Here is a 22,911-nt window from a genome sequence, read left to right as displayed (position 1 = left end):
CGCAACCGCAACCGCAACCGCAACCGCAACCGCAACCGCAACCGCAACCGCAACCGCAGCAACTATGTCCGTTGTTGTCGTTGACCGACCCCGAAATGCAACTGGCAACCCTCCTCCGCTCGCTGGCGAGGGAATACTTTGCCCAATCGTACCACCACCTTTCTTCCAATCCGCTCTGGTTGTCTCCGGTCCAGCCCTCATCAACATCACCATCCCAATCACCATTCCCATCCCCGGCGCACGCGCACGTCGAAGAAGCCGTGTTGGCGAACAAGGCCGGGATGGGAGAAGTGGAGGTGGTGGGCAAGCGCCGGCGGGTAGGTTCCACCCTTCGAGAACGGATGCAGTGGATGCGGCGGGCCTTACCGACGCGGTTCTCGGCGGTGGTGGAGGAAGTGTGGGATGCGATGGACGAGATTGAGCGACGTCTGCCGTGGGTGCTGACGCATGGGGATCTGGGCGCGGGGAATGTGCTTGTGGATCTTGTTGATGACGATGCTGGCAACAACAATAATAAAAGGCTAGTGAGGTTGAAGGGTCTTGTGGATTGGGCTGAAGGGGAGTGGTTGCCTTTTGGGGTCGGGCTGTACGGGTTGGAGGAGATATTGGGGCGGAGGGTGGATAATGGCAATGGTAGGGCGAGGTTCGAGTACTACCCCTGTGCGGAGCGGTTGAGGGAGGTGTTCTGGCAGGAGCTGGTGGCGGAGGTGCCGGAACTTGGTGTCGACCGGGAGCTGCGGGCGAGAGTTGAGAAGGCGAGGTTACTAGGCTTGCTGCTGTGGTACGTTCCCTGGGATACTCGGCTTTTGTTTACATCTGGCCAGGGGCTAACAAAACCTTCTCATGTCACAGGCACGGCATAGCTTTCGACGACGGCGCGTTGAACCGTGTCGTCGAGCCGGGCGTAGACGATGAGGAGCTACACAAGCTGGACTTGTTCCTCCTCGGAACAGATCACCATAGCGACACCGTCCCCGTCCCCGATGAAGCGGGCATTTTCAACAACTGGCCATATCCGGTCCCACCTGTCACTCCACGAGTCCAACTTCAGAAATACCCGACCCACACATTCTTTTAAAGGAGCCGACCACTTCTGTCACCTTCCGAGCGCAGATCAGGATTAAAACTGCAAGACACAGCGCAATAATATGAATTCAATGCGGACCGGCGTCTATCCCGCCGCGGTGCCATGCGATCCGTTTGTCTAGCCATTTTCCCACCATGGTCCTCTGATCTCCCTATGTCTCTCCATTGGTCCATTTTGGTTGAAATCCAGGCATCCATATCGACACATCCATGTTGACCCCGTTCCCCGGCCAGCTGCCGCCATCCATCCGTTCAAGCCTTGAGCAACTTCACCAGCTCGGCGACCACAGCATCGCCCATCTGAGTAGTCCCAGCGCTGCCGCCCAAGTCCTTGGTCCGCGTGCCGTTGTCAATGGCCAGCTTGACGGCTGCCTCGACAGCGGCCGCCTCCTTGGGCAGGTTGAGCGAGTAGCGCAGCATCATGGAGACGGAGAGGATGGTGCCAATGGGGTTGACGATGCCCTTGCCGGAAATGTCCGGGGCAGAGCCTGTCCAGCAAAAAAGCATCAGCTCCATCCACTTCTCCAGGTTCTTCCACTACCAGGAGAGGAAAGCAGATAAAAAAGCAAAAACTCACCATGAATCGGTTCATAAATCCCATTACACTTGCTCTTCCCATCCGGAATCCCCCCCAAACTCGCGCTCGGCAATAGGCCAATGCTCCCCGGAATCACCGACGCCTCGTCACTGATGATGTCCCCAAATAGGTTGCTCGTGATGACCACGCCGTTCAGCGCGCGCGGGTTCTTGACCATGAGCATGGCCGCGCTGTCAATCAGCTGGTGGTTGAGCTCCAGCTGCGGGAACTCCTTCTCAAACACCTCCGTCACCACCTTTCTCCACAGCCGGCTGGTGGCCAGCACGTTGGCCTTGTCCAGGCTCCAGACCTTGGCCGGCGGGCTCCTAGCCAGCGCCAAGAACCCGGCCAGGCGCGCGATCCGCTCAATCTCAGGGCGCGAGTACGGCTCGGTGTCCATCGCGAACCCGGACCCGTCATCCTCCTTGCGCTCGCCAAAGTAGATGCCGCCCGTCAGCTCGCGGACGACAACAAAGTCGGTGCCGCGGCACACCTCGGCCTTCAGCGGGGACGAGTCGACGAGCGAGTCGGACGCGAAGCTGCACGGCCGCAGGTTGCCGTAGGTGCCGAGCTCCTTGCGCAGCTTGAGGATGCCCTGCTCCGGGCGCACGGGCGACGAGGGCCCCCATTCCGGGCCGCCGATGGCGCCGAGAAGGATGGCGTCGGCGGTTTTGGCGGCCATCAGGGCCTCGTCGGTTAGGGCGGAGTTGTGCGCTTTGATGGAGGCCTGGTTTTTGGGTTAGCCGGAGAAAGATTTCAATGTTCGTCGGCACAGATGACTCGTCTGGGGATACCGTCAAGGGACTTGTTGCACGTGCGAACGGCGAAGCTGATGTGTATGTGTGGATGCTCGTCCCGGGAAACCCATGTGCTTCGGGCTCCACAAGCCGGGGTAGCTCGGGAGCTCGAGGGAGAGGAGGGAGCAAGCCCGGCAGCAAAATGCGTTGGGCAGAGACAACGAGACGGAAAGTGAGAGAAGAGACGACTTACACCGCCCAAGAGATGCTCCTGGAGGTTGAATTTGCCAGCCGACGGGCTATGAGTCTCAATGGCCCTGAGAACCTATAAACGCGTCGTTGTGAGCAGTCGATCCTGTGCCATGTATCCTCGCACCATTGTCCCCACGCAACAGCCCTTGGTTTATCCCTTGTACACCGTGGGATTCGCAATGAGCGGTCGGACGACGAATTGAACTATTGGACGCACCTTGATAGCCTCGGCGACAACCTGAATGAGACGTATGTCAGTCAATTGCGTGCCGGCTTGCCTCTCAAATCGTTCTGTCCCTTGACGGGCCGATCCCAATGCGTAAAACGTACCTCGGGACCGCAATGGTCACCACCGAAAACGACAATATTGTATGTCGCCATTGGTCCTTTCTGCAGACGTTCCTTCCCTGTTGGACCTTTTTTTCCCTCGTAAAGCGCTGAGTTGGGCAGCTTTATTTTCCCTGCAAACGGCGCGGAGTGGAAGAGGCGATGGACGACGGCCAGGGAGAAGGAGCTGCTGTGTATCGCCAATCGCAGCTTGACCTGACAAGACTAAGAATTTAAGGAGGCTTTTGACTGAAAAGAGGTACTAGCAACACTCCCAAGAGTTATTGAGAAGGAAATGTTGAGAACAGGAGTGATAAATAGTGCAACTGTTTCGCTGCGTTGACCTCGCTCCTGCCCGAACCCCGCCTTCCGAGGTCGGCGCTCCGTGGGGCAGCTCGGCATTTCCAGCCCGCTTTCCGGAGTCTCCGGGCTCGGGCTTCTGTCTCACCTCCCGAAATCTGCAGGTACGGAACCGTGGAGATGGAACAGGATCCGCGCTTGCGTTCAAGCTGCCATTAGATGGTTGGAGAACTGCAGAGTCCGAGTCGGCAAAGAACAAGATGGTGGTATCCTAAGCTTATGTTCTTCATTCCATCTATGAAAATATAGTGGGTATTTGACGGCGAAGTTGGCTATTGCCCGTCGGCTTCTTCTCGATACTGTTCTGCCTCGTCCAAGAAAAGCCGTGAAAGACAAGCCAACTATTCAACAACCGTTTCCAGGCTTGGGCGTATGCTGAGTTATAATACCTTGTTACTCGTCTCTGTTTCCTTCCGTCCTGGTGTCGGCACCTTTCCAGAATCGGCCGTTCACCGGAACGATTTTAGAGACTTGTGCGCCAGCGGTGACGAGACTGAGCCTGGAAGCGCGACGGCTCCCGACAAGCGCCCGTTGTCTCGGAGCTTTCCGCCTCGCATGTTTGGTGTGTTCGAGCAAAAGGCACAGATATATATTGATGGCATCGTCCGTTGCGTGATGCTCACACATTGGCCATGGACGTACATTTCGCAGGACTCGCTGGGACGGACGATAATTTTAGCATGCATAATTGGACAAAGCACGGCCAACCAGAGCGTTGCAGCACTGAAAGAGAAGATGACTCACCACTGAACCAACAAGTCATTCCGACCCGCCTCCGCCCTGTTGCAGACACACCGCACGCCGGGGGTCATCGTATCCGCCGTCGGCGTCGGCAGACTCGCCTCGCTCACCGTCGTCGGCGATGACGACGACGCGGGGTTACCCGAGTAATGATGATGACTCGAAACGAACCGTTTTGGCTTCGAGCTCGATGCAGGTTTCTGTTGGCGCGTCTCGCGCAGCTTCCGCAGCTCGCTGAGCGCGTCGCCCGAGGCCTTGCGCGTCGGCGTTGTCGAATCATTGACTATGGTCTCTCCGTCGCTGTCGCCTGCGTCGTGGGATGGTCCTTGAAAGCTCGTGTATGACATAGTGCTATACTCGCTCATGCTCCGTTGCGAATTGTGGAAGGGATGAATAGTCGTGGGCTTTCGCGGGTCGGGGAGTGCAAATGACGTGTTCCTGCTCGGAATGATGATGGGTTCGTCATCCGTTGATGAGTCGTCGTCGTCTGATGAATACCACTGCTGCCGCGGCGCTACAGGATACGAACAATGACGCTTGACAGCGCTCGATGATGGCTCATCTACTACCACCACCGTGGTCTCTACTCTTGCTCGGCCATTGGAATCAATCGTGAATTTCGCCTGAGTCCTCATCTGTGGACCTGATGTTTCCGGGATCGACGAGAGGCTCGACAAGCGGTGGTGGTGGTGGCTACTCTTCGACGGTGAGGATCTTCCGCCGCTCGGCCTCTGGGGCTGTGAAATGACGGGTTTGTTGGCATTCACGCCCGCGTTGTTTACCAACTGGGACCGCGGCCGGGGAGCAAGGGGAGGCAGAGATGGCCGGCCAACGGTTTTCTTTCCCCTATTCTCGCTGAAGCTCCGTGAGAGTCCTGGACGGCCAGCCTCCTTGACCAGGGAGCTCGCCGAGGCCCAATCCGGTTTCCTGGGGGTCGCGTCCTTCGCGCTGGCCGAACGGCGCAACTCGGCGCGTCCGCTAGTTTTCGACACCGACGCTCCTCCACTGTCCACTCGACTATCTTGGCTCACCACCGTGTTCGTGGTTGGCCGGGCTATGGCCTGATTATTAAACGAGACCGTGTGGAGGTTCGCCGACTGGGGCCGGCTGAACAAGACCCCAGGGTTCACCACACCGCTGGCATCACTTATGCCAAAAGGATCATCGACAGGGTTGGGATAACTGGCTGCAAAGAGCGAGTGATCGACCGACGAAGTCACTAGCATCGACATGGGCGGTTGGGAAACGAGCGAAGTGCCGTTATCGACACTGGACGGAGGAGGGCCAGTCATACCGCTTTGGTCCGGCAACAGCTGATTCGTCCTCGCCCAATCCACCAACTCGGGCCCGTGGTGCTGGGTTGCGGGCTGCATGCCGTCTCCGTGGGGGGTGAAGTCGATATCCATACCGGCGAGGCTCGGGTCGGAATCCCAGAATGGTCTCTGAGCTCCATATGTCGGCGCGGCAGCCGGGGCTGAAAGCGGATAGCCGAAGACATCGCCCTGGGGTGTCATGAAGCCGCCCATGCCTTGCTGCTGCGCGGAGGCCATGAAGTGCGCCTGCTGCCCATAGTCCTGCTCATTCTGCATGGCGCTAGTGTCACCCTTGGGTGCAAGCTTACGCTCTCCCTTGCGAGCTGACGGGGGAGGGGTTGCTGTCTGGCCTTGCGGTTGCGCGACAACCGTGCTACGACGATATTTTTTTGCTGATCGTTCGACAGATCCCGCAAGATGACCAGCGGCGCCTGAGTCGTCAAACGTTGCCGTCCGTAATAAAGCCGGCGATGAGCGCAAGATTGTGGAGGGCTCGACGGAGGGCAACGGCAGGCTTGGATTCGGCGACAACTCATTCCCGTGGACCGCAACCCCGAGGCCAATTCCGTCGGTGGACAGCGAGCGTTTCTGGTTTGCGCTACCTAAGCACGGTGTTGCAGGGCCGAAGTCTGGAAACGGTGTACGGGAGCCTCTGAGATTCCCGGGTGTCGCGTTGAAAACGGAATACTCCTCGGCAAAACGAGGAGTCCACCCACTCAACTCGTCGAAACGTCCCTGGCTGTGCGTAGGTGTCTCAAAACCCGGGCTCGGCAAGACGGTTGATATCGGGGTCCGTTTAGGCGTGGGAGGCTGGGCGGTTGAATCACCAAAGCTGCGAAAACGGCGTAATCAGCATGGCAGAAAAACACCAAGGTAACGTACATATGGTCTGGGCCCTTGAACAAGAGAATGGGAGCGAGCGAACCTGGGGCTTGACTGGTCCGCACTCATAGCAGGGTCGGATCTGTTTAAAAGAGAATATATTCCAGGCAGAGCATGGGATATGCAAGCGGTGGAAAAGGGTTGGCGCCGGTGCTTTCTCAGGGACACACTTCGAATCACGGATTGGAGGGGGCCGATTAGGACGGTAACAGGGAGAGCTCGTCCGCAAGAGTCGGAGCCAATATCTTTCCAGTCCAGAAGCTCTTGGTCACCACCCAAAGGTTGACATTCGTTTAGGTACACCAACAGACATCAAACTGGAGCTGATAGAGCGGGTTAGTGAACGGCAATTTTCCTTGGGGCGGGGCCAATGCAGCGACGAAGCGGTGCGGACTGCGGAGCTGATAACGAACCTTGGAGACGAAGGCGGGGTAAAAAATAGGATAGAAGTCGTGCGGTCGTCAGCGGAACCCAGCAATGGAGATTGAGCAGCATCGGCGATGGAGGTAGGGCGAGATATAATTGTCAATTGCTGGGGGCTGAAAGTGATGTGGTACCGTCAGGTATGTGCTGGCGGACTGGCAGTCGGGAAGCGCTGAGCGGCACAGCTGCTTGCTCGGTTGCGCCTGAGAATGCTGAATGGCGGAGATTGGAGATTAGAGTCGAGCACCGGTGTACCTCTTCTCCCTCGACATGCATATCAACTCGCAACGCAACACGGCAATCTGTAGAGGGCCGCTCGTTGCTTTGGCACACAGGGTGCAACGATGCAGAGGGCCGCTGAGATAGATCGACAGCTTGGGACCGGCGGCAATGAAGACACTCCAGACGTTAAGCCAGAGTTTGTCCCTGTCGTGCGTCCGTTCTCCCTGGCGGAGGAGGCGGCTAAAAGATTCCCTTGCGGGCAGTCGGTAAGGTTGGACGGTGGCTGGTGTGCCGTCTGTTGTGTGAGAGCAGGTGGGGTGGATTCAGGTGCCGGTGGACCAAAGGGCTTATGCAAGGCCTGGGGTGACCGTGAATTCCAAGGCCGAGAGGGATGTGGACTGGATCCGGAAGGGTGCATGAAGGGATGCCGCTGAAAGTATTCGCCGACTGCAAGACGCTGTCCTCGGAATGGTTCCGAATTAGGCAGTCGTCTCAATGGCAGATCGAGTGTCCGAGCTCAAGCTGTGAATCCAAGAGTCTTCTTGTGGAATCAGCGCAGAACCAGTCGCACGTTCGAGGCGGATGGATCAGGCGATGAAACTGCGTAAGTTAACAAGTCGTCCGCCTTTCGGTCCCGGGTACCGATGCGCGGGATGTATCTGGAAAGAAGCCAGGCGAGCCAGATTCATCATATACCTCTGCACGTTCAAAGTCCCCCACGATCGCCAATCTCCCAAGCAAGACCCGGATATGGCCAAACGTGATTTCGGAGAAGCCAGCCGTTGCTCGACGTTGCAGGACGACTTGGAAGCCATGGCCACCGAGTCAAAAGGCCCCTGCAGCGGTAGCTTTGGAAGGCAGCAGCCCCAATCGGCAGACGATGGCGGCGGGGAGGTTTGGAGCAGAGCAAGGGCGAAGCTAAAAACCAAGGCCGCAAGATCCAGCATTTCGTGGTTTGACCAATGGGATCACTAGGGAACCCATTTTTTCTTCACACCCTCGTGTCACCCAGACCATGTTAGAACTCGACTCCTGTGCAATAAGTCACGGTTGAGGTGGACGAGTACACTTTTCTATCAGTCTTGTCCATCGACAAGCGTCATCGCTGCATGTACAGCACGGAATCTTACCTGGTATGTTTCGATCTCAAAGTGGGCGTGGCCTCAAGAGGGTTCTCGCTGATGTGAGGGATCAGCATCACGTCACCGCCAGTTCATGTGCCTTCTGTCAGCAAACAGCCTTCGTGACCCACCTCGTTTAATACTAACACCAAGCCTGTTTGTTGATGCTGATTCTGCAGGTGGCAGCACAGCGAGATTGAGAGACATCCATCCTGCAGAGATAATCCGGGGTTGAGGTGTGCGCCCCATCAATTGACCTGTCGCAGTTCACCGGTACCTGCGTCAAATGCAACCCGGCGAGATTGGCACCATCAGCGCCGGAGAAGCCCCGTAAACTCTGGCGAAGAGCTTGAGGTACCCTCGTCATCAGGAGAGGCACCAACGGTGATGAAAGCCGACCTGGTGCAGCAACCCTACAGCAAAGACCCGAAATAGCGCTGGAAGCCGCCAATCCCTCCTTCTTACCCTCCGATCTCTCTCTCTTTGGACTGAATGAACTACCTGTATCCCGTTTGGATGATCTTGTCCGAGGTATTTCGTGGATCCCCACAAGGTGGGAATGGCTGTGGTCGCCCGAGACCCATTTCCGGTGCTATCCAGACGAGGAAGATCACAACTCTTCGCCCTTCATAGCATAGGCGACCAGTCTGATCTTGCAATCCAACGTAGGTACTTAAATAATCTTCGAGCCAGAAGTATCAGAAAATCATAAACGGGTCACTGAACGCAATATATCTGTGCAACACAAGGCACATTGTGGAACGACAACTGGCGGTTCGCGGTGAGCCACTCGAGACCAACTTTAGCTGAATATGCAACCACTTAAACATCCCTGCTCAGTGGCTCCGTAGGGCAGAGCCGAGATTCCTCTTTTTTATCTCTCAGACGGGTCTTGAAACATCGTTGCCTGGTCAGCCAGACAAACGACTTGAGTAATCAGGGGGTCACCATAGTTCTCAAGTCTCCTTGGTTGCTGTTGGAATGCCCTGCCAAGTACACACATGCCTCAGCCATTCCCATTTTACGCCGTGCAGTTTTAAGAGACAATCATGACTGCTCATCCTCTCCACCCTTCCGAGTGTCGTTCATGGTTGCCCCTCAGCTGATCTGGATTTCTTTCCGACGCAGACGTGGTATCATTGTAGGGACAGGACGAGCCCATCTAACGCCGTGGTGAACATCTCCTGGGAAGCCGGAAAGTCCGTGTGGCAAAGCTTCTCACTCTTCAATACTTGGGGTCAGTCACCATCGGGTTATAGCTTGCGCATGAGTGTTTTATTATGCCAGTGGTTTGCGTCGCAAAGCTGTAATGCAAATGCCGGAGTGTTCTCCCTAAAAGGTACTATGGGAGTCGTATGCAGTGGATGACAAGCTGAGCTGAACTTCGTCACTCAAAGCTGTCCCAGAGACCACATGAAACTCTTAGGCTGGTTGTGCATGACAAGCTAACCGTATGTGATCTATTTGGTGGATCAGGCATGCGCGGCTCTTCTCAGAGTATAAATCTCGTCTTCATTGGGACCACTCGAGCCACAGAATACGACATTCATCAGCTCACGGCTAGCTCAAGAAGCGTTGGCAACAGGGTCTTCCCATTTCCTCCCATCAAACAAGTCTAACCAATGACTATTTCCCATATCTGATTCCAATATCCTGCCTCCCAGTCGATCTCATCACCGGCCAGAACCCCACCCCCCAGCTTCCCCCTTTCTTCTCTCACGACCCTTTTCCTCCTCTTTGTTTTCCAGGGGTATCAACAAAGCTTCGTCATCATGACCACCCACGGACCCGATCCAGGCAGCTCAAAGGAAAACCATCTAAGCCTCTACCTAAGTTTAAAGCACCAGCCATGGTATGATTGAGGGCGTTGTTTCTCATAGGGAAAGAAGCGAAACAACAGAAGAGGAGGGAGTGTAAGAACAAAACACTGCAACAACAGAACAGAGAAAAACACATGTCTCAACCAGATAACAAAAATCCGTGAACCAAAGCTACCTATAAGAATGAGCAAAGGAAAGACAGAATGGAGATCGAAGAAAAGCAGACGGAGAAGGGAAAGAAAAATGTGCAAGAACTGGAATCAAGAGCGTCAATCCGATGTTTGTTTGTCCGTTGAAGCAGAAAACCCCATCCATCATCCGACCCCTGCGACACCGAAGCAGAGGAGAAAGAGGACAGGTTAGCAGAAGAAGAGGGAAAAAGTGAAACAGAGAAATGAAAGAACAGCGAGACGAAAACAAAGGCATCAACCATGCATTCACCCAACCGACATCAACATCAAGCTGAACAAACCCATCCCGTACCGAAACCGTGTGTGACCGCCCGCTGGATAACTCCCACCGTGTCAGCCCATTCCACTCTTCAAGAACCGCTGTGCCTAGTCCAAAGTTCCCACATCAGTCCATCTCCATCAAAAGTATGAAGAGAACTGAAAATCGTGGTGCTGTCGGATCCATACCCGGTCATAACGGGGTCATTAACACATTGATGTTCTTGTCGTTGCGCTTTGGCTTTTTTTTTTCCTTAGCGGTAGTAATAGCAACCATGAAAACAAAAGTCGAATTGAACTGAAAGACCAGTCTTGAGTTCGATATGTAGATCAGATCATGTTGGAAAACCCGTCCCCACCACCGATGGACGGCGGCCCAACGGGGCGCATGAGGGTGGAGCTAGGCGGCGGTGCCGTGGCTACTTGCGTGTGCAGCTGCGGTGGCAGGGGGCGGGGCCGGTGATGGTGGCGCGGCATTGGCGGAGGTTGGAGTTGAATCGGTAGTTGCTGCGAGTGCTGCTGTTGCTGCTGCTCTTGCGTTGACTGTGACTGCTGGGATTGCGGCTGTGGCGGTTGCTGGGCAGCAGGCTGTGAAGGAATCTGAATCTGCGCCTGGGCTTTGGCGGGAGTCGGCGTGCCCGCTGCCGAGATAGCGGGCGCCATCTGTGGTGTAAGCGGCTCGGGCCGGGGCTTGTTGGGGATGGTTGCGGCCGCTAGAGCACGGTTGTTGCTGCTCTCCCTTCTCCGTTTGGGCGCGTCCTTGACCTTGGGGTGCGTGTGGCACTAGTTGAGCGAGTTAGTCGCTGTTCTAGGGTTAGGCGAATACTCGATCTTACCTTGTAGGCGTGTCTAAACCAAGTCGTCCCCTTCTTCTTGCTGCTGACCAGCGCAATCCACTCGTTGCAATTCCCGCACAGCCCCTCCCACACATCCGGGTTTCCATCCATGCGCCTGGTCTCCTGGGGCTCTTGAAATGGGCTTCCCGTCGCAGCGCTGATGCCGTGGGTAAAACTCTTGTCGTACCAGAAGGCCGAGTTCTTGAGCACTAGCCACCGGCCCGGCTTGCAGATGCCGCACCAACCCTCGCGCTTGTTTCCATGTCCCCGCACCCACTTTGGCGTATATAGATCGCCCTCGAACCTGAGCTCCTGTTCATGTGGGACGAGATCGGGGTCGGATGGTGTCATGTCTTCTGGCGGAGGCGGCAGTTGCTCTTCCTGAAGAGAGGCATACAGATCGGGCGGATCAGAGAGGTCAGCGTAATGACTGGGCAGCGAGTGCGGGTCGGCGTTGCTCTGAAGCATGCGGAATAGACCGTGAGAGAGCAACGGCGGTGGATTCTCATATTGGTGTGCTTCTTGGTGGAAGGCGTGCGACGGTAACTGGGACGGAAGCAGCATGCTATTGCGATGGAACGGTGGTGCGTTGCTGTACAGGTACGGATGCTGCTGTGCTGCTTGGAGATTGCCGAAGCTTAGGGGCAGCTGGCCTTGGGCGACGGTGGGCGAGGAGTGGTGTGACGATAGGCGGGCATGAACATTGAAGGCGTCGTGAGGGTGGTGGTAGACAAATGGAGACGGCCGTCGGTTGGCGGTGCCATAGGATCCAGTAGACCACCTCTTGTTCCTGGCACTCTCGACCGAATATGGAACGGCACGCACTCCCGGCCGCGGCGACGGCGAGGCTCTTCCTCTGCTCTGCGTCCGTACCAAGTCTGACCGACTCTGGGGCGTCATTCTCGGCGACGCGACGGGCGATAACTGGGTCGTCGATATCATTGAAGTCCTGTTGGATGGCGGCGGATAGTCCGAAGTGAGTGAAGGCGCATCCGAGAGCGTCGTGGAGAAATCCTCGTAGGACGTCATCTCTGACAAGCCGCCAGACGTGGAGACAGTGAAGGACGAGCCCGACATCCTGCGCGGGTTAACTCCATCAAACGCAACCGAATCGCCGTCCATCGGAGGACCGGATGACCTGATATCATGGATCGGGACCGCCTCGTCGGTCGTGTACGCTTGCCCTATCATATCTGAGTCGAACCCTGGCATCTCGAAGTTGCCGTCGCATGGTTTTCGGGCCCAGGTATCTGACGGAACGGTCAGCCACTTGATGGGCCTAAACCGGTCGAGGTACTCACTGCTCTCCATGGTGGCGGCGGCGTAGAAGTCTTGATGAACTGAGATCGGCCTCGATGACATCGCGCTGCTTGTGTAATGGGCTATCTGCAATGCTGAAGAGTCCCACGCCGGCACGCCTCCGAATCCCTCGCCAACGCAGAATGAGAATCCCTCGTGGATGGTGGCGGGTCGCGGTCTCGTGCCATGAGAAGTCGGCGTCGTCCATACTGCATGCGACGCTAGCAGCGAATCCGTCCTGGGCGGCAATGTGGTGTTACTGTCCATCTCAAGGACTGGGCCTGACTGAGGCGGCGGGATGTCTCCGCCAAACTTGTTGCCGGGCTCGCTGAGGGTGAATGAAGGGATATGTATTTCGTGCCGCCTATATTGTACATGTAAGTGTGGTCCTAGGTCAAGACGTCAGCGAGCAATGAGGGGAGGCATACAGCTGGCCTTGGTTTGAATCCATGACCATGGGATATGGGGCAGAAGGAGTGTGCTGGTACATCTACTGATCGAATGCTGAGCTGATGTGGCCTTGGGAGAGTTAGCATGAATACCGCTGGGAAGAGCGAGCCCTGAGAATCGAGGGGCAATTAGGAGGATCCACTAGCTCGGCGTGTCATGTGTCAGGAGACTCTTGTGTTGTAACTTACTGGGTCGCTATAAGACACGCAGAGGCTGGGACTCGTGCACCAGATCAGGTACTGTCGACTAAAGCTCTGAACGATTGAGCGTCGCGTACGACGCGATAGCGGCTGGAATATAGGCGGTAACAGTTGAAGAGTGGCAAGGTGTCGTGAATGAAGGACAGGCTGGCGCTGAAGAAAAGAGCGAAGCTTCCGGGAAAAGAATGGCCGATAGGCTGTCGAAGCAAGGGAGTGACAGCCGAAGTCTCCAATGCCGGTAGAAGGAACGTAATGAGCTGGACGAGGGCAGGCTCGTCAAACAGCAGGTCCACACAGGTGCCCGTCCGGGGGTATGCGGAAGTGAGAAACAGATTTGGTCTATTATAGACCAAAGGTTGATATGTCAGGGGTGTGAAGTTTTGGTCAAAGGAGCGACTACGGGACAACCAGTGTGAGCTTTCGTGAGTGGGACGAGGCGAAGGGAACGGAATAGGCCCGGATGACGGGGCGGCCTAAGACCCTTGGTTATAAGAGAGAAACTACGGGAAACCGGAGTCCAGGCCTCGGGGACAAGGGAGTGGGGAGGGAAGGCTACGTAGTACGGCCCAGGAGGGTCGAGCTCGGAACACCGGTAGGATCTGAACCGGATTTCCCTGTCCGCGAATCTGACCTGTGTCTGTGAGGTGGAGGAGACAGAACTTGCCAGGTCCGGCTCCAAGGGGAACGGGCTGCAAGGGTGATGAAGGAGAACGTTGAGATGGGCCAACTAGGGCGAGCAGGGTCGATAGGGTACCATCCGTCTGCAGATGACGGGGCAGCCGGAGACGTGAGAGAATGATTGTGGACGAACAAGGGCTTGGCTTCAGAACAATCTGCCGTTCTGGGAAAGTAAGGGAGGACTGAAAACAGCATCTAACGCCAGGTTGCCCCCCAGATGCCCAAGATCTGATCCCAGCCCTAGGGCCCCTGGGGCGGATGATGAGCAGCCAGGGAGAGACGGGTTGAACAGGGCCAGAGATCAAGACAAGGGAGGTACTTTGTAAAAGCCGAGGGGGGGAAAATCGAAAAGTGGAACAGCTAATGAAACGATGTACGTCGTTCGTTCGTTCAAAAACTGGTGCCTGATTACAGCACAATCCAAGACAAGGCGAAGGGTAAAGAGTAGGAGAGCTAAACCCGGCTAGGACGGTGCTCCGTCGAAACCTGACGGAGGAACGAGGCTATGCGGGAAGACGACGATGAGGGAGCTTGTCTTATCGTCGTCTTCCAACAATGATGAGGTGGCAACCTGGCAAAGGAAGACCAAAGGAACGCGAGGCCTGAAGATAGAGATGGGCGATGAGGAAGCACATCGGCCCAAGACAACAGACCAGCGTTCACTGGTCATGCTCGGGATGATCTCGTAGTTGCGTTCAACCAGGCGCCGTCGATCGAGCAGTCGGCCTAGAAGACACGCCAGAACCTCAGTTCCTGCCTCGCAAATCCGACGCAAGATTATTCGAATTCGTTGCCGTTGTCGAAAAAGAAAAACGACAATTTTAGACCAGGCCAGGCCGGGTTCTGCAGCAAATATCTTGGTCGAGCATGTTTGGCACCAGTGCCAGGCGCTGTTTTGTCATGGACCATCCGGATGTCGTTTCGGATGGTCCAGTTTTCGCCTTGCCCCAGATCTCCACATGATGGGCGGCTTGGACTGTGGATCCAGACCGGCCAGGTCGCGAAAGTCCAACCGGCCTCTTTCCAGAAGACGGGTCGTAGCATCGGGCGGCGCTTCCTCCCGCACGCTCGAGTTCAAGAGTGGCTGTGGACGAGAACTTGGATCGCACACTACTGTGTAAAGTGGGAGCGGCGCGAAAAACCTCAGCCCGCCAGCTCCTCAGGCTTAGAGCCTCAATACAGCTTACCACAGTGAAGGAGTTGGCCCTGATGATTTCGACAGAAAATGTCTGCGGTTGTGAACGGGCCGAGGCAGCTAGTCGTGGATGAAGGATCGGCCGTGCGCACGACGTTTGACGACCAGCGAATTTAGCGAAGGCAGGACTGCGACGAAAAGCTGGATGCTCGGACAGATCAGTGGCAGGTTCTGCCATCTGGTGGTTTAGAAGACCCAGAGGAGATCGTGGCTGTTGAGTCCAATGCATCGGCTTTATCAGCGTGGCATCTGTCTAGACAACTGGTTTTCTTGAAAAATAGCGTCCTGCTGGCCATTGCTGGTGGTGGGCGGTGGTGCGGCAGGGCGAGGTTCGGGACGCGGTGGAGAGAGCGGAAGAGTTGTCGTTGAAGACGCGAGTCGCGCAGCGCAGGGGGAGCGATGTTTGAGGTTGACGTTACAATGGGCCTGGAGCGCGTTGTAATTCGCCTGGCGGGTGACCTGCTGCAACGGATGGTTCCACAGCCCCGAAGGTCCACGGCGTGTGGGTCGCAGCAAGCATGACAGGTGGATCAGAAAGAGCTTCATCAGCGGGGTTGCAGGGTCCGGTGTCTCAGATTTGTCGCAGGGCGAAAAGGCCATTTTCAGTTCCACACCTCACTTCACTCCCTTGCCATCTCATCGACTCATAGAGTCCAGGCCAAGCCCCTCGATCGCAGGTACGGATAAGTGGGCTGCGATGGTGCTGACAGCCGATGCCGTCTTCCCGTCGCGCATCATGCCGTAAGCCCCAGTCAAGCCAACGCTGAGGATTATTTTGGATTCCTACTAGATGGCATGCTGCTTTTGAGATATCAAAGCAAATCAGCTGGATCGGACTGATGCAACATCCCAATCATCCACAGTCAAAAACTCGAATTGCGAGGTGCATTGTGTTCTGGTACCGAACCCCGCTGCCCCTTCATCGTCAGCATTCCCACTCACCCAATGTTTGGGAGACATGCGCCGACGTGGAGGATTACCCGTCGAGCCATTCACACGCTTCTGGTGTGTTTCTTGTTGCCTCCCCGGCAAGACTCTTGGCTTGTTTTGCACTAATGAATGTGGTACTCTCCTCTTCGAACCAACAGCTCAACGCGAGCTCGCTGCACCACTCCTTTGATATCTCTGCAGGCTCGAGGCAGCAAAATTCTATTGTTAGGGCATGCAAGTTGTTCGAGACGATACGACCGTGCCACTCGTTCCACCGGCTCCGGCTCTTGTTCGCCCCCTCGCGTTTCACGACTCGTGATTGCTCGGCCGGCTTTCTCCCACTTGTCGGCGACAAACCCCCTGCACCTTATGTGGTCCCTCTTAAAGCTCATAATGCCTACACAGTAGTCGTCAAGTCCATCTTCATCAATCTACCAGCCAAGCGCGTTTGAGTCGCTCTCCATGATGAGTGGAGGGTCTCGCGGCCGAGCTTACACTACTACTGCCCCATGCATCGATCGAGTCGGGCCGGGGGCATCACCAAATGAGAACAGCAATTCTAACAGGCACACTACTGGATTTGCAACTAGTGCAGAATACCTACCCGCAGTGCTAATCTCGGATCTCAAGTCCCTGCCCTGTCAACCTCCCTTGTTTTCCCGAGCGCTCAGACAATACTGGTGTTTCTAGAGCTCTTTGATGACATGTTCTGTCCAGGGCTCCCAGGCACAGGTCCACCAGTGACATCCCCTCATGCCCTCTCTACTAAGATGTTCGGCGAGCCCGGCAGCTGAGCCCCGTCCGGCGCTACAGTACACGGAGACCAGGGACCGGATGTAAGGTCGTATCACAGGCACTATAACCGAACGCTGGGGTTTGCACCCAACGGTCCACATAACCTTCCTTGGTGCTTTGGAAAATTATCTGGCTTTTGAGCCGTCCCTTCAATGGCGTATACGTCGGCTCGTAAGGGACACCGCTGAGCCAATGACGACACGATCCTCCTCAAAGTAGCAAAGAGGCCGCCAACTGCGCACGCGGACTCTCAACCGAGTGCGGTACCTTGTCTGTCAGGCTGCCTGTGGGGTGGGCGGCGGCAGCATGTGGGATGTGACTTGTGTGTAAATGCCGGGCCTCGATGGGCACCCGTCATGGAAGTTGTGGAAGGTCTCCTAGGTGGGAGAAGTCCTGTAGATCCCGAGGAAGAGACTGCACGCGAAGGGGCGCTGAAAGCGAGAATGCGAGGAGGGGCACGAGATATTCCGGAGCCCACTCCGTCGGCGATGACGGGCACTGCGACTGCCGACCCTCGTGTCCAGGTCGTCCTTGATCCCAATCCGTTCCCTATCTGTTTTATGCAAGCATCCTTCGCCCAATGCCAGACTGCGCGATCGCGTTTCTGGGCAACATTAGACATATCCTGGGCAGCGCAGACAGCAGATTGGAGGTCGATCCGAGAGAGCAGAGCATCACCGACTGCGTAAGTACCGCAGTGCTTGACTTACACCCGCCGCATCTCGGCGCGGACCATCTTCTCCCACTGCCCTGACTCGGGTGGGCGTTCCCGTGCCCAGCCCAGGACAAGGAACCCTGATTTTACCATATACGATCTGTAAAAGTCAGAACCCCTCGGGGACGGGGCCGTTGATCACGCTTCTGCACCTAGTTGACGCCTCACTCAGTCAGACGTTTGCGACTAAGCTGTGCATCGCAGAGACAGGTTCAAAGCAAAGACGTCTAAGCTCATCTCTGGGTCAGGGGCAGGTGCTGCTGTACTATACTAGTGTACTCTCCTGTGCAAGTTCGGACATCAAAACAGTTAACGCTGCGCTGAGCCTCAGAAGGCTGACCCATGCCGTCCTGGTGGTAGATCCATCCGCTCGGCCTAGGATCTTCCGTCCTGAATCATGATGCTTGGGCACCGAGGGCAGCGTGGACCCTGGAGGCATAACATGATCTGAACTTGAAGGGTAATTGCCAGGCTGATTTATCTCCAGGGGAAGATGTTCGAGGCATTTCTTCTCGTGAACTATCCGTACTTGCCATGCTCGCATCCGAGACTTTGATGTTGTAAATTGATGTTGTAAAACAGCTGTGAAAGAGCAGAGCCTCGCAAACCACTGCGAAGGTATCGATAGGCGTCCAATGCTCGACCACGTCCGAAGGAAGCTTTATTAGCGGACAATCTTGCCAGCTTCCTCTCCCAGGCAGCCTGTCACAGAGGTAGACTTGACAAGACTACAATAACGACTAACTACATGACAAGCGTACTGCTACCACAGTCAGTACGTGTAACAGGGGCCAAGCCTCAATTCTTAAAACAACTATATGATCCATCCCATCACTAATCCAACCAACCCAGTCGAATTCACCGTCTAAAGCCAACGCTCCTCCGTGGTTCAAGTCGCCAGACCGTAGATCGAATCACGGACTGTTCCCCAAGCCACTGACCATCACCGACAAGTACACTCAGAAGAACCACATCCCTTGACTGCTCCTTGATCCGTCCGAAAGATAATCCTCCATCTCCTTAACTCGTCCCCTCGTTAATCCTTCTCCACACCTCGCTCTCAGCAGCCGATAGCTTCTCCCCCGCCGCCTTGGCCAACTTCACCGCCGACTGTAGGAAACCCCCCGCCCCGTCCCCCTCCTCCTCGTTATGATCACCATACCCCCTCGACCCCGAATCATACCGCGTCGTAAACCCAGACGTGATCTGCCTGTACCCACCCGGGCCCTCGACAGAACTCGGACCCGTCACCGGCGGTGCCGTGGCAGTCGACGTTCCCTGCTGGCCGTATCCAGGGCCTTGCGGCGGCGGGATGGCCATCTGCGGTGGGTAGGTCATGCCGGGGATGTGCGGGTTGGCGAGGGGCGGTGCGGTGGGAGCTGGCGCCGCTGGGCCTGTTGCACCAGGTCCTGCGCCTGCTTGAGGTGGTGGTGGTGGGAGTGATGAGGAGGATGACGTTGTTGTTGTGGCTTCCGGCAGACGGGGGATGGCGCCTGGTTGTGGGGCAGCGGGCCCTTGTTGGAAGGGGATTGTGCGGGTTGGGGTGGGTGTCCAGCTAGCTTGGGGATGGTTTAGCGGTGCTGTTATGTATGCCGGAGTGCTGCTACCGTCGGCTGCGGGCTTGTCTTCGGCGGCTGTCTGAAGGGCGACGGCTGAGGCTTTGGCGGCGTTAATGGGGCTGTTGGTGTAAACTGGGATGGGAGCCATTGTGATTGAATGTTGCGAGATGGGGACTGTGCGAAGGGCGATGAGATTTGGTTTTGAGAATGCGTGGTTTGCCTTGAGGTTGTGAATTTGGAAGTGCAAGAGCTCGAGGATCAGTTGTAGTGGGAGATCAGCATGCTTCTGTGAAACGGCCACTGATCGGGATAAGGTTGCTGCAGAACCTCCCTTTATGTTTTTCTGTCTTTGAGATGAACATGGGCAGTGTTCAATCATTCGGGTGGCATGCGTACACAGTACGTGTACCTACCGGTAGGTTGTCCTTCAGCTGCCAGGTGAGGACGTTTGAGTGGCGACGTCATCGCCAGCTGGTGTCAGCGATCCGTATCACCAGTTGAATTGCGAAACAAGTGTGAATTCTCGGGTTTGTATACCTCATATGAGCAAGCCCCGAGAGATGCAAGTCGTTATCATATAATGTAGTGAGAGGCATATTCTGCCTATCCTATTGTAATCACGACCTCCTTGAGTTAAGTTGTTGATTGCAAACAGGAGCTCAAGTGCGTCTGATGGCTAAGAAGGAACTTTGGTAACTTGTGTGCCAAGGCCTCCGCCAAGACGCCGTCGTGAGAGAGCGCTAACTCTGGAATGGACTAGCGCGCAAGACGTCGTGCCTGCCGCTGACAGGGGCTTTGTGAGCATCGTGGGACGATGGTGGTGGTTGGAGCTGTCGAGACGCATGGCATGTCCCTCGACAAATCTTGGATGGAAGTCCACCAGCTGCGGCGTAAAAGACAAAATCCTTTGCCGCATGTCCCACAAACGTGAATGTATTCCCAAGAAGAGCAAACCTTCGCCCAACCAGTTCGCCAACGCCACGCACGACTCTCGAGCCTTCACGCCGCGATCAGTGCTGGCTTCAGTTCTTGACGCACCAGTTCCCTTAGTGGAAGACTCCGAATCAAGGTTTAATTCCGACTCGGCGAAATTGCGCAGACGCGGGCAAAGATGGTGGGCAAAGTCAGCGACCGCGTCCTCCTCCGGGAAGGTTGGTTTTTTTGAGCAAGACATCCCTCTAGAAGCAGCGGTTGCTAACTCGCCTCGGTGAAGGCCTGGAACGGACCGACAATGGCATGAAGATGACGAGCTGGCCCGACGTGCCCCCCATCAACCAGAAAAACTACTATACGTATGGGCCGCGTGCTGGAAGCCCTTGACCAAAACCGGCTGACATTGACGGCAGAGATTACATGAAGCGCGATGACCAAATCCTCTCCTTCCGACTCCAAAACGAGGCGAACAGAGACCGCCTAGTTCAAAATGCGAAGGATCGCGATCGCGCCATCAACGCCAATGGCGAGGTTCCGCTCCCTCTCGACGACGAGGATGGGGCCGGGCCTTCAACGTCCTTCATGGATCCGTCCAAGATTATCGTAATACATCCTGGGAGCCAGAACTTGCGCATTGGCTTCGCGAGCGATGCCCTTCCCAAGACGGTACCCATGGCTCTTGCCACGAAGTATCCCCAGACTGAATCGGAGATGCGCGAGGCGCTACCGCGGCGGCAGTTCGAGGGTCGGTCAATGGATCAGCAGCACGGCGAGGAGTGGTCCAAGAAATACCAGAAAATGTGCAACGACTTAAAGATCGACATGCGCGCCAACAAACGCAAAGTGCTACCTAACTCGAAGGACCTGGTGGTTAATTTCAACCGGCGGATAGAGCCCGAGACCATTTCTCAGCACAACGACCCTCTGCAGATCGAGTGGACAGACATCAACGCTTCCCAGGAGCCGCAGTCAATCTCGCCAGTCTTTATTGGGCAACAGGCCCTGCGCGTCCCGGACGACTCGGACCCAAAGTTCAAGCTGTGGTGGCCGATCCAGCACGGATGGCTGAACGAGGATGACTATCCAACGAGGGCACACCTGTTCAACGACATCGAGACCCTGCTCGACCGGACATTCCGGTGGGAGTTGGGCCTCAAACGGACCGCAGACTGGAAACAATACAGCTGCGTCATCATCATCCCAGACCTGTACGACAAGCGGTATGTCGAGCTGCTTTTGCATGTCTGCATTGAGCTGTTTGAATTCGGCCGCGTCTCGTTTATTCAGGAGAGTATGGCGGCCACTTTTGGTGCGGGATACACACAGGCTTGCGTGGTCGATGTCGGCGCGCAAAAGACATCCATCGCATGTGTGGAAGACGGTCTCTGCATCGACGACTCGAGGATCAACCTCAAGTTCGGCGGCCACGACGTTACAGAGACCTTCATCAAGATGATGCTGTATGACAACTTCCCGTATCAGGAGATCAACCTTCGCCGACGGTACGACTTCTTGCTGGCCGAAGAGCTCAAGATCAAATACTGCACCCTGTCCCAGGCCAACATATCTGTCCAGAACTTCGACTTCCACTTGCGTGCGCCAAATCAGCCGACGCGCAAGTACCAGTTCAAGTTTTACGACGAAGTGATACTGGCCCCCATGGGCTTCTACGACCCGTCAATATTTGACAACTCGACCAAACTCCGCGGCCGGCGGAAGCTCGTCGATCGCTCCTACAACGCCTACGACGTCGAGCTACCGGACGACCCGATCTCTGCCGCTCAGCTCGCCATCCTCGCTCTCATCCAGCCCTCCGTCACAGCAACAGCAACAACCGCAACTAGCTTCGCTGGCGCCCCACCCGACGTAGCCACCCCGAGCAAAGAACGCAGCCAACCCTTCAACTTCCTCGCACGCAACGGCGACGTCACCGGCACACCAGGCACCTCCAAAGCCCCTTCCCCGGCTCCAGACGGCGCCAGCACGCCCGTTCCCCCCCCCTACATCTTCGGCTCCTCGCGCGACCTCGGCAGCCCCGCCCCAAGCGCCCGCAACGGCGGCGGCACGCCGGCCCCAGCGAACGGCGCCTCCACCACCTTCCAGGGTACATCCTTCGACGGCGTCGCGCAAACTCAGCCCCAACCGCACCAAAGAACCGCCAAGTCCCTCGCTATCGAGCACGACGCCGTGCTGCCTATCGCGCCGCTCGACATAGCCATCATGACGTCGATCCAAAACGCCGCCAAGGGCGACGAGAAGAAGGTCCGGGAGCTGCTGGGGAGCATCATGGTGGTCGGCGGGGGCGCCAAGATACCGCACTTTGCGCCCTTTTTGGAGGAGCGGCTCAAGCAGAGGCGGCCGGACCTGGCCGAGAAGATTTTGGTAAGCCGGAGTGCGCGGGAGATGGACGAGCAGGTTGTTGTGTGGAAGGGCGCGAGTGTGTTTGCGAAGCTGCCGACGAATGACTCGTGGATTACGAGGTTTGAGTATGGCATGTTGGGGGGCAGGGTTCTGCATCATCGGGTGCTTTGGCAGTATTGAGAATCTAGACGGGTTGTTGTGGTGTCGATATTGGGTCTTGGTGACGAGCTGGGGTGTTGGTATGGGGATAACAGGGAAGAAGAAGGGTGTAAAGGGTTATTATGGCTTGGGGAGAGGGATCTTTGATCACGCAAGGGGTTTTGCTGGTTGGGAAGACAGACGGGTTTGGGCGTTCATTGTTTGGGTTGGGTATTTGGCTTTGCCAGTAGCGGGCAAACAAAAACCATGTGCCTTGGCTCTTTGGTGGACTGTGTCGTTGGAGTAGGGATGGGATGCGGATAATAGCTCTCTGCCCTCGTGTGTGTGGATCTCAGTCCAGTCAGTGGTGGAGAGACAGGCAAGTCCCACCAGCCCAGAGTTGCGCAGAATCAGCACAGACGGTTCCGCCAGGTACATGTTCATCCACAGTGAACTTCTATGAATTAATATTAGAGAGACTAAGCTACTGTCTAAATATGAACTAGGTGTAA

At 56.1% G+C, this 22,911-nt stretch overlaps 7 protein-coding genes across 7 annotated transcripts; 3 read left to right on the top strand and 4 right to left on the bottom strand.

Annotated features, from left to right (window-relative positions):
* Positions 1-280: 280 nt before the first annotated feature.
* N657DRAFT_618768 (uncharacterized protein) lies at positions 281-1,078 on the top strand (the record flags this gene model as incomplete). Its single annotated transcript, XM_062790551.1, has 2 exons — positions 281-781; positions 853-1,078. Coding segments are annotated over 2 exons (727 nt in total), but the record flags the coding sequence as incomplete, so codon positions are not given.
* A 22-nt stretch (positions 1,079-1,100) lies between these two features.
* N657DRAFT_422545 (Isocitrate/isopropylmalate dehydrogenase) lies at positions 1,101-3,410 on the bottom strand. The gene is made up of 5 exons (XM_062787301.1): positions 2,983-3,410; positions 2,870-2,890; positions 2,654-2,725; positions 1,664-2,390; positions 1,101-1,574 (listed from the first exon to the last, which is right to left on the bottom strand). Exons 1-5 carry the CDS (start codon positions 3,031-3,033, stop codon positions 1,339-1,341), a joined length of 1,107 nt encoding a protein of 368 aa, XP_062647511.1. The 5' UTR covers positions 3,034-3,410; the 3' UTR covers positions 1,101-1,338.
* A 378-nt stretch (positions 3,411-3,788) lies between these two features.
* On the bottom strand, positions 3,789-6,227 carry N657DRAFT_572854 (uncharacterized protein; the record flags this gene model as incomplete). The annotated part of the gene is made up of 2 exons (XM_062788913.1): positions 3,789-3,996; positions 4,084-6,227. Coding segments are annotated over 2 exons (2,352 nt in total), but the record flags the coding sequence as incomplete, so codon positions are not given.
* A 4,240-nt stretch (positions 6,228-10,467) lies between these two features.
* Positions 10,468-13,350, bottom strand: N657DRAFT_422620 (uncharacterized protein). The gene is made up of 5 exons (XM_062787302.1): positions 13,084-13,350; positions 12,874-12,964; positions 12,448-12,809; positions 11,147-12,396; positions 10,468-11,093 (listed from the first exon to the last, which is right to left on the bottom strand). The coding sequence occupies exons 2-5, from the start codon at positions 12,933-12,935 to the stop codon at positions 10,641-10,643; spliced, it is 2,127 nt and encodes a 708-aa protein (XP_062647509.1). The 5' UTR covers positions 12,936-12,964; positions 13,084-13,350; the 3' UTR covers positions 10,468-10,640.
* Positions 13,351-15,596: 2,246 nt separating this feature from the next.
* N657DRAFT_645326 (uncharacterized protein) lies at positions 15,597-16,734 on the top strand. The gene is made up of 2 exons (XM_062792933.1): positions 15,597-15,973; positions 16,057-16,734. Exons 1-2 carry the CDS (start codon positions 15,914-15,916, stop codon positions 16,348-16,350), a joined length of 354 nt encoding a protein of 117 aa, XP_062647508.1. The 5' UTR covers positions 15,597-15,913; the 3' UTR covers positions 16,351-16,734.
* A 1,248-nt stretch (positions 16,735-17,982) lies between these two features.
* N657DRAFT_645324 (uncharacterized protein) lies at positions 17,983-19,429 on the bottom strand. Its single transcript, XM_062792932.1, has 2 exons — positions 19,381-19,429; positions 17,983-19,310 (listed from the first exon to the last, which is right to left on the bottom strand). Exon 2 carries the CDS (start codon positions 19,113-19,115, stop codon positions 18,429-18,431), a length of 687 nt encoding a protein of 228 aa, XP_062647507.1. The 5' UTR covers positions 19,116-19,310; positions 19,381-19,429; the 3' UTR covers positions 17,983-18,428.
* A 355-nt stretch (positions 19,430-19,784) lies between these two features.
* Positions 19,785-22,890, top strand: N657DRAFT_618757 (ARP8-like protein). The gene is made up of 3 exons (XM_062790550.1): positions 19,785-20,118; positions 20,181-20,259; positions 20,314-22,890. Exons 1-3 carry the CDS (start codon positions 20,079-20,081, stop codon positions 22,439-22,441), a joined length of 2,247 nt encoding a protein of 748 aa, XP_062647506.1. The 5' UTR covers positions 19,785-20,078; the 3' UTR covers positions 22,442-22,890.
* Positions 22,891-22,911: the final 21 nt, after the last annotated feature.

Source organism: Parathielavia appendiculata (assembly GCF_033297405.1).
Source record: "Parathielavia appendiculata strain CBS 731.68 unplaced genomic scaffold N657scaffold_6, whole genome shotgun sequence".
NCBI classification, from domain to species: Eukaryota; Fungi; Ascomycota; class Sordariomycetes; order Sordariales; family Chaetomiaceae; genus Parathielavia; species Parathielavia appendiculata.
This window is presented reverse-complemented; position numbering and strand designations above follow the sequence as displayed.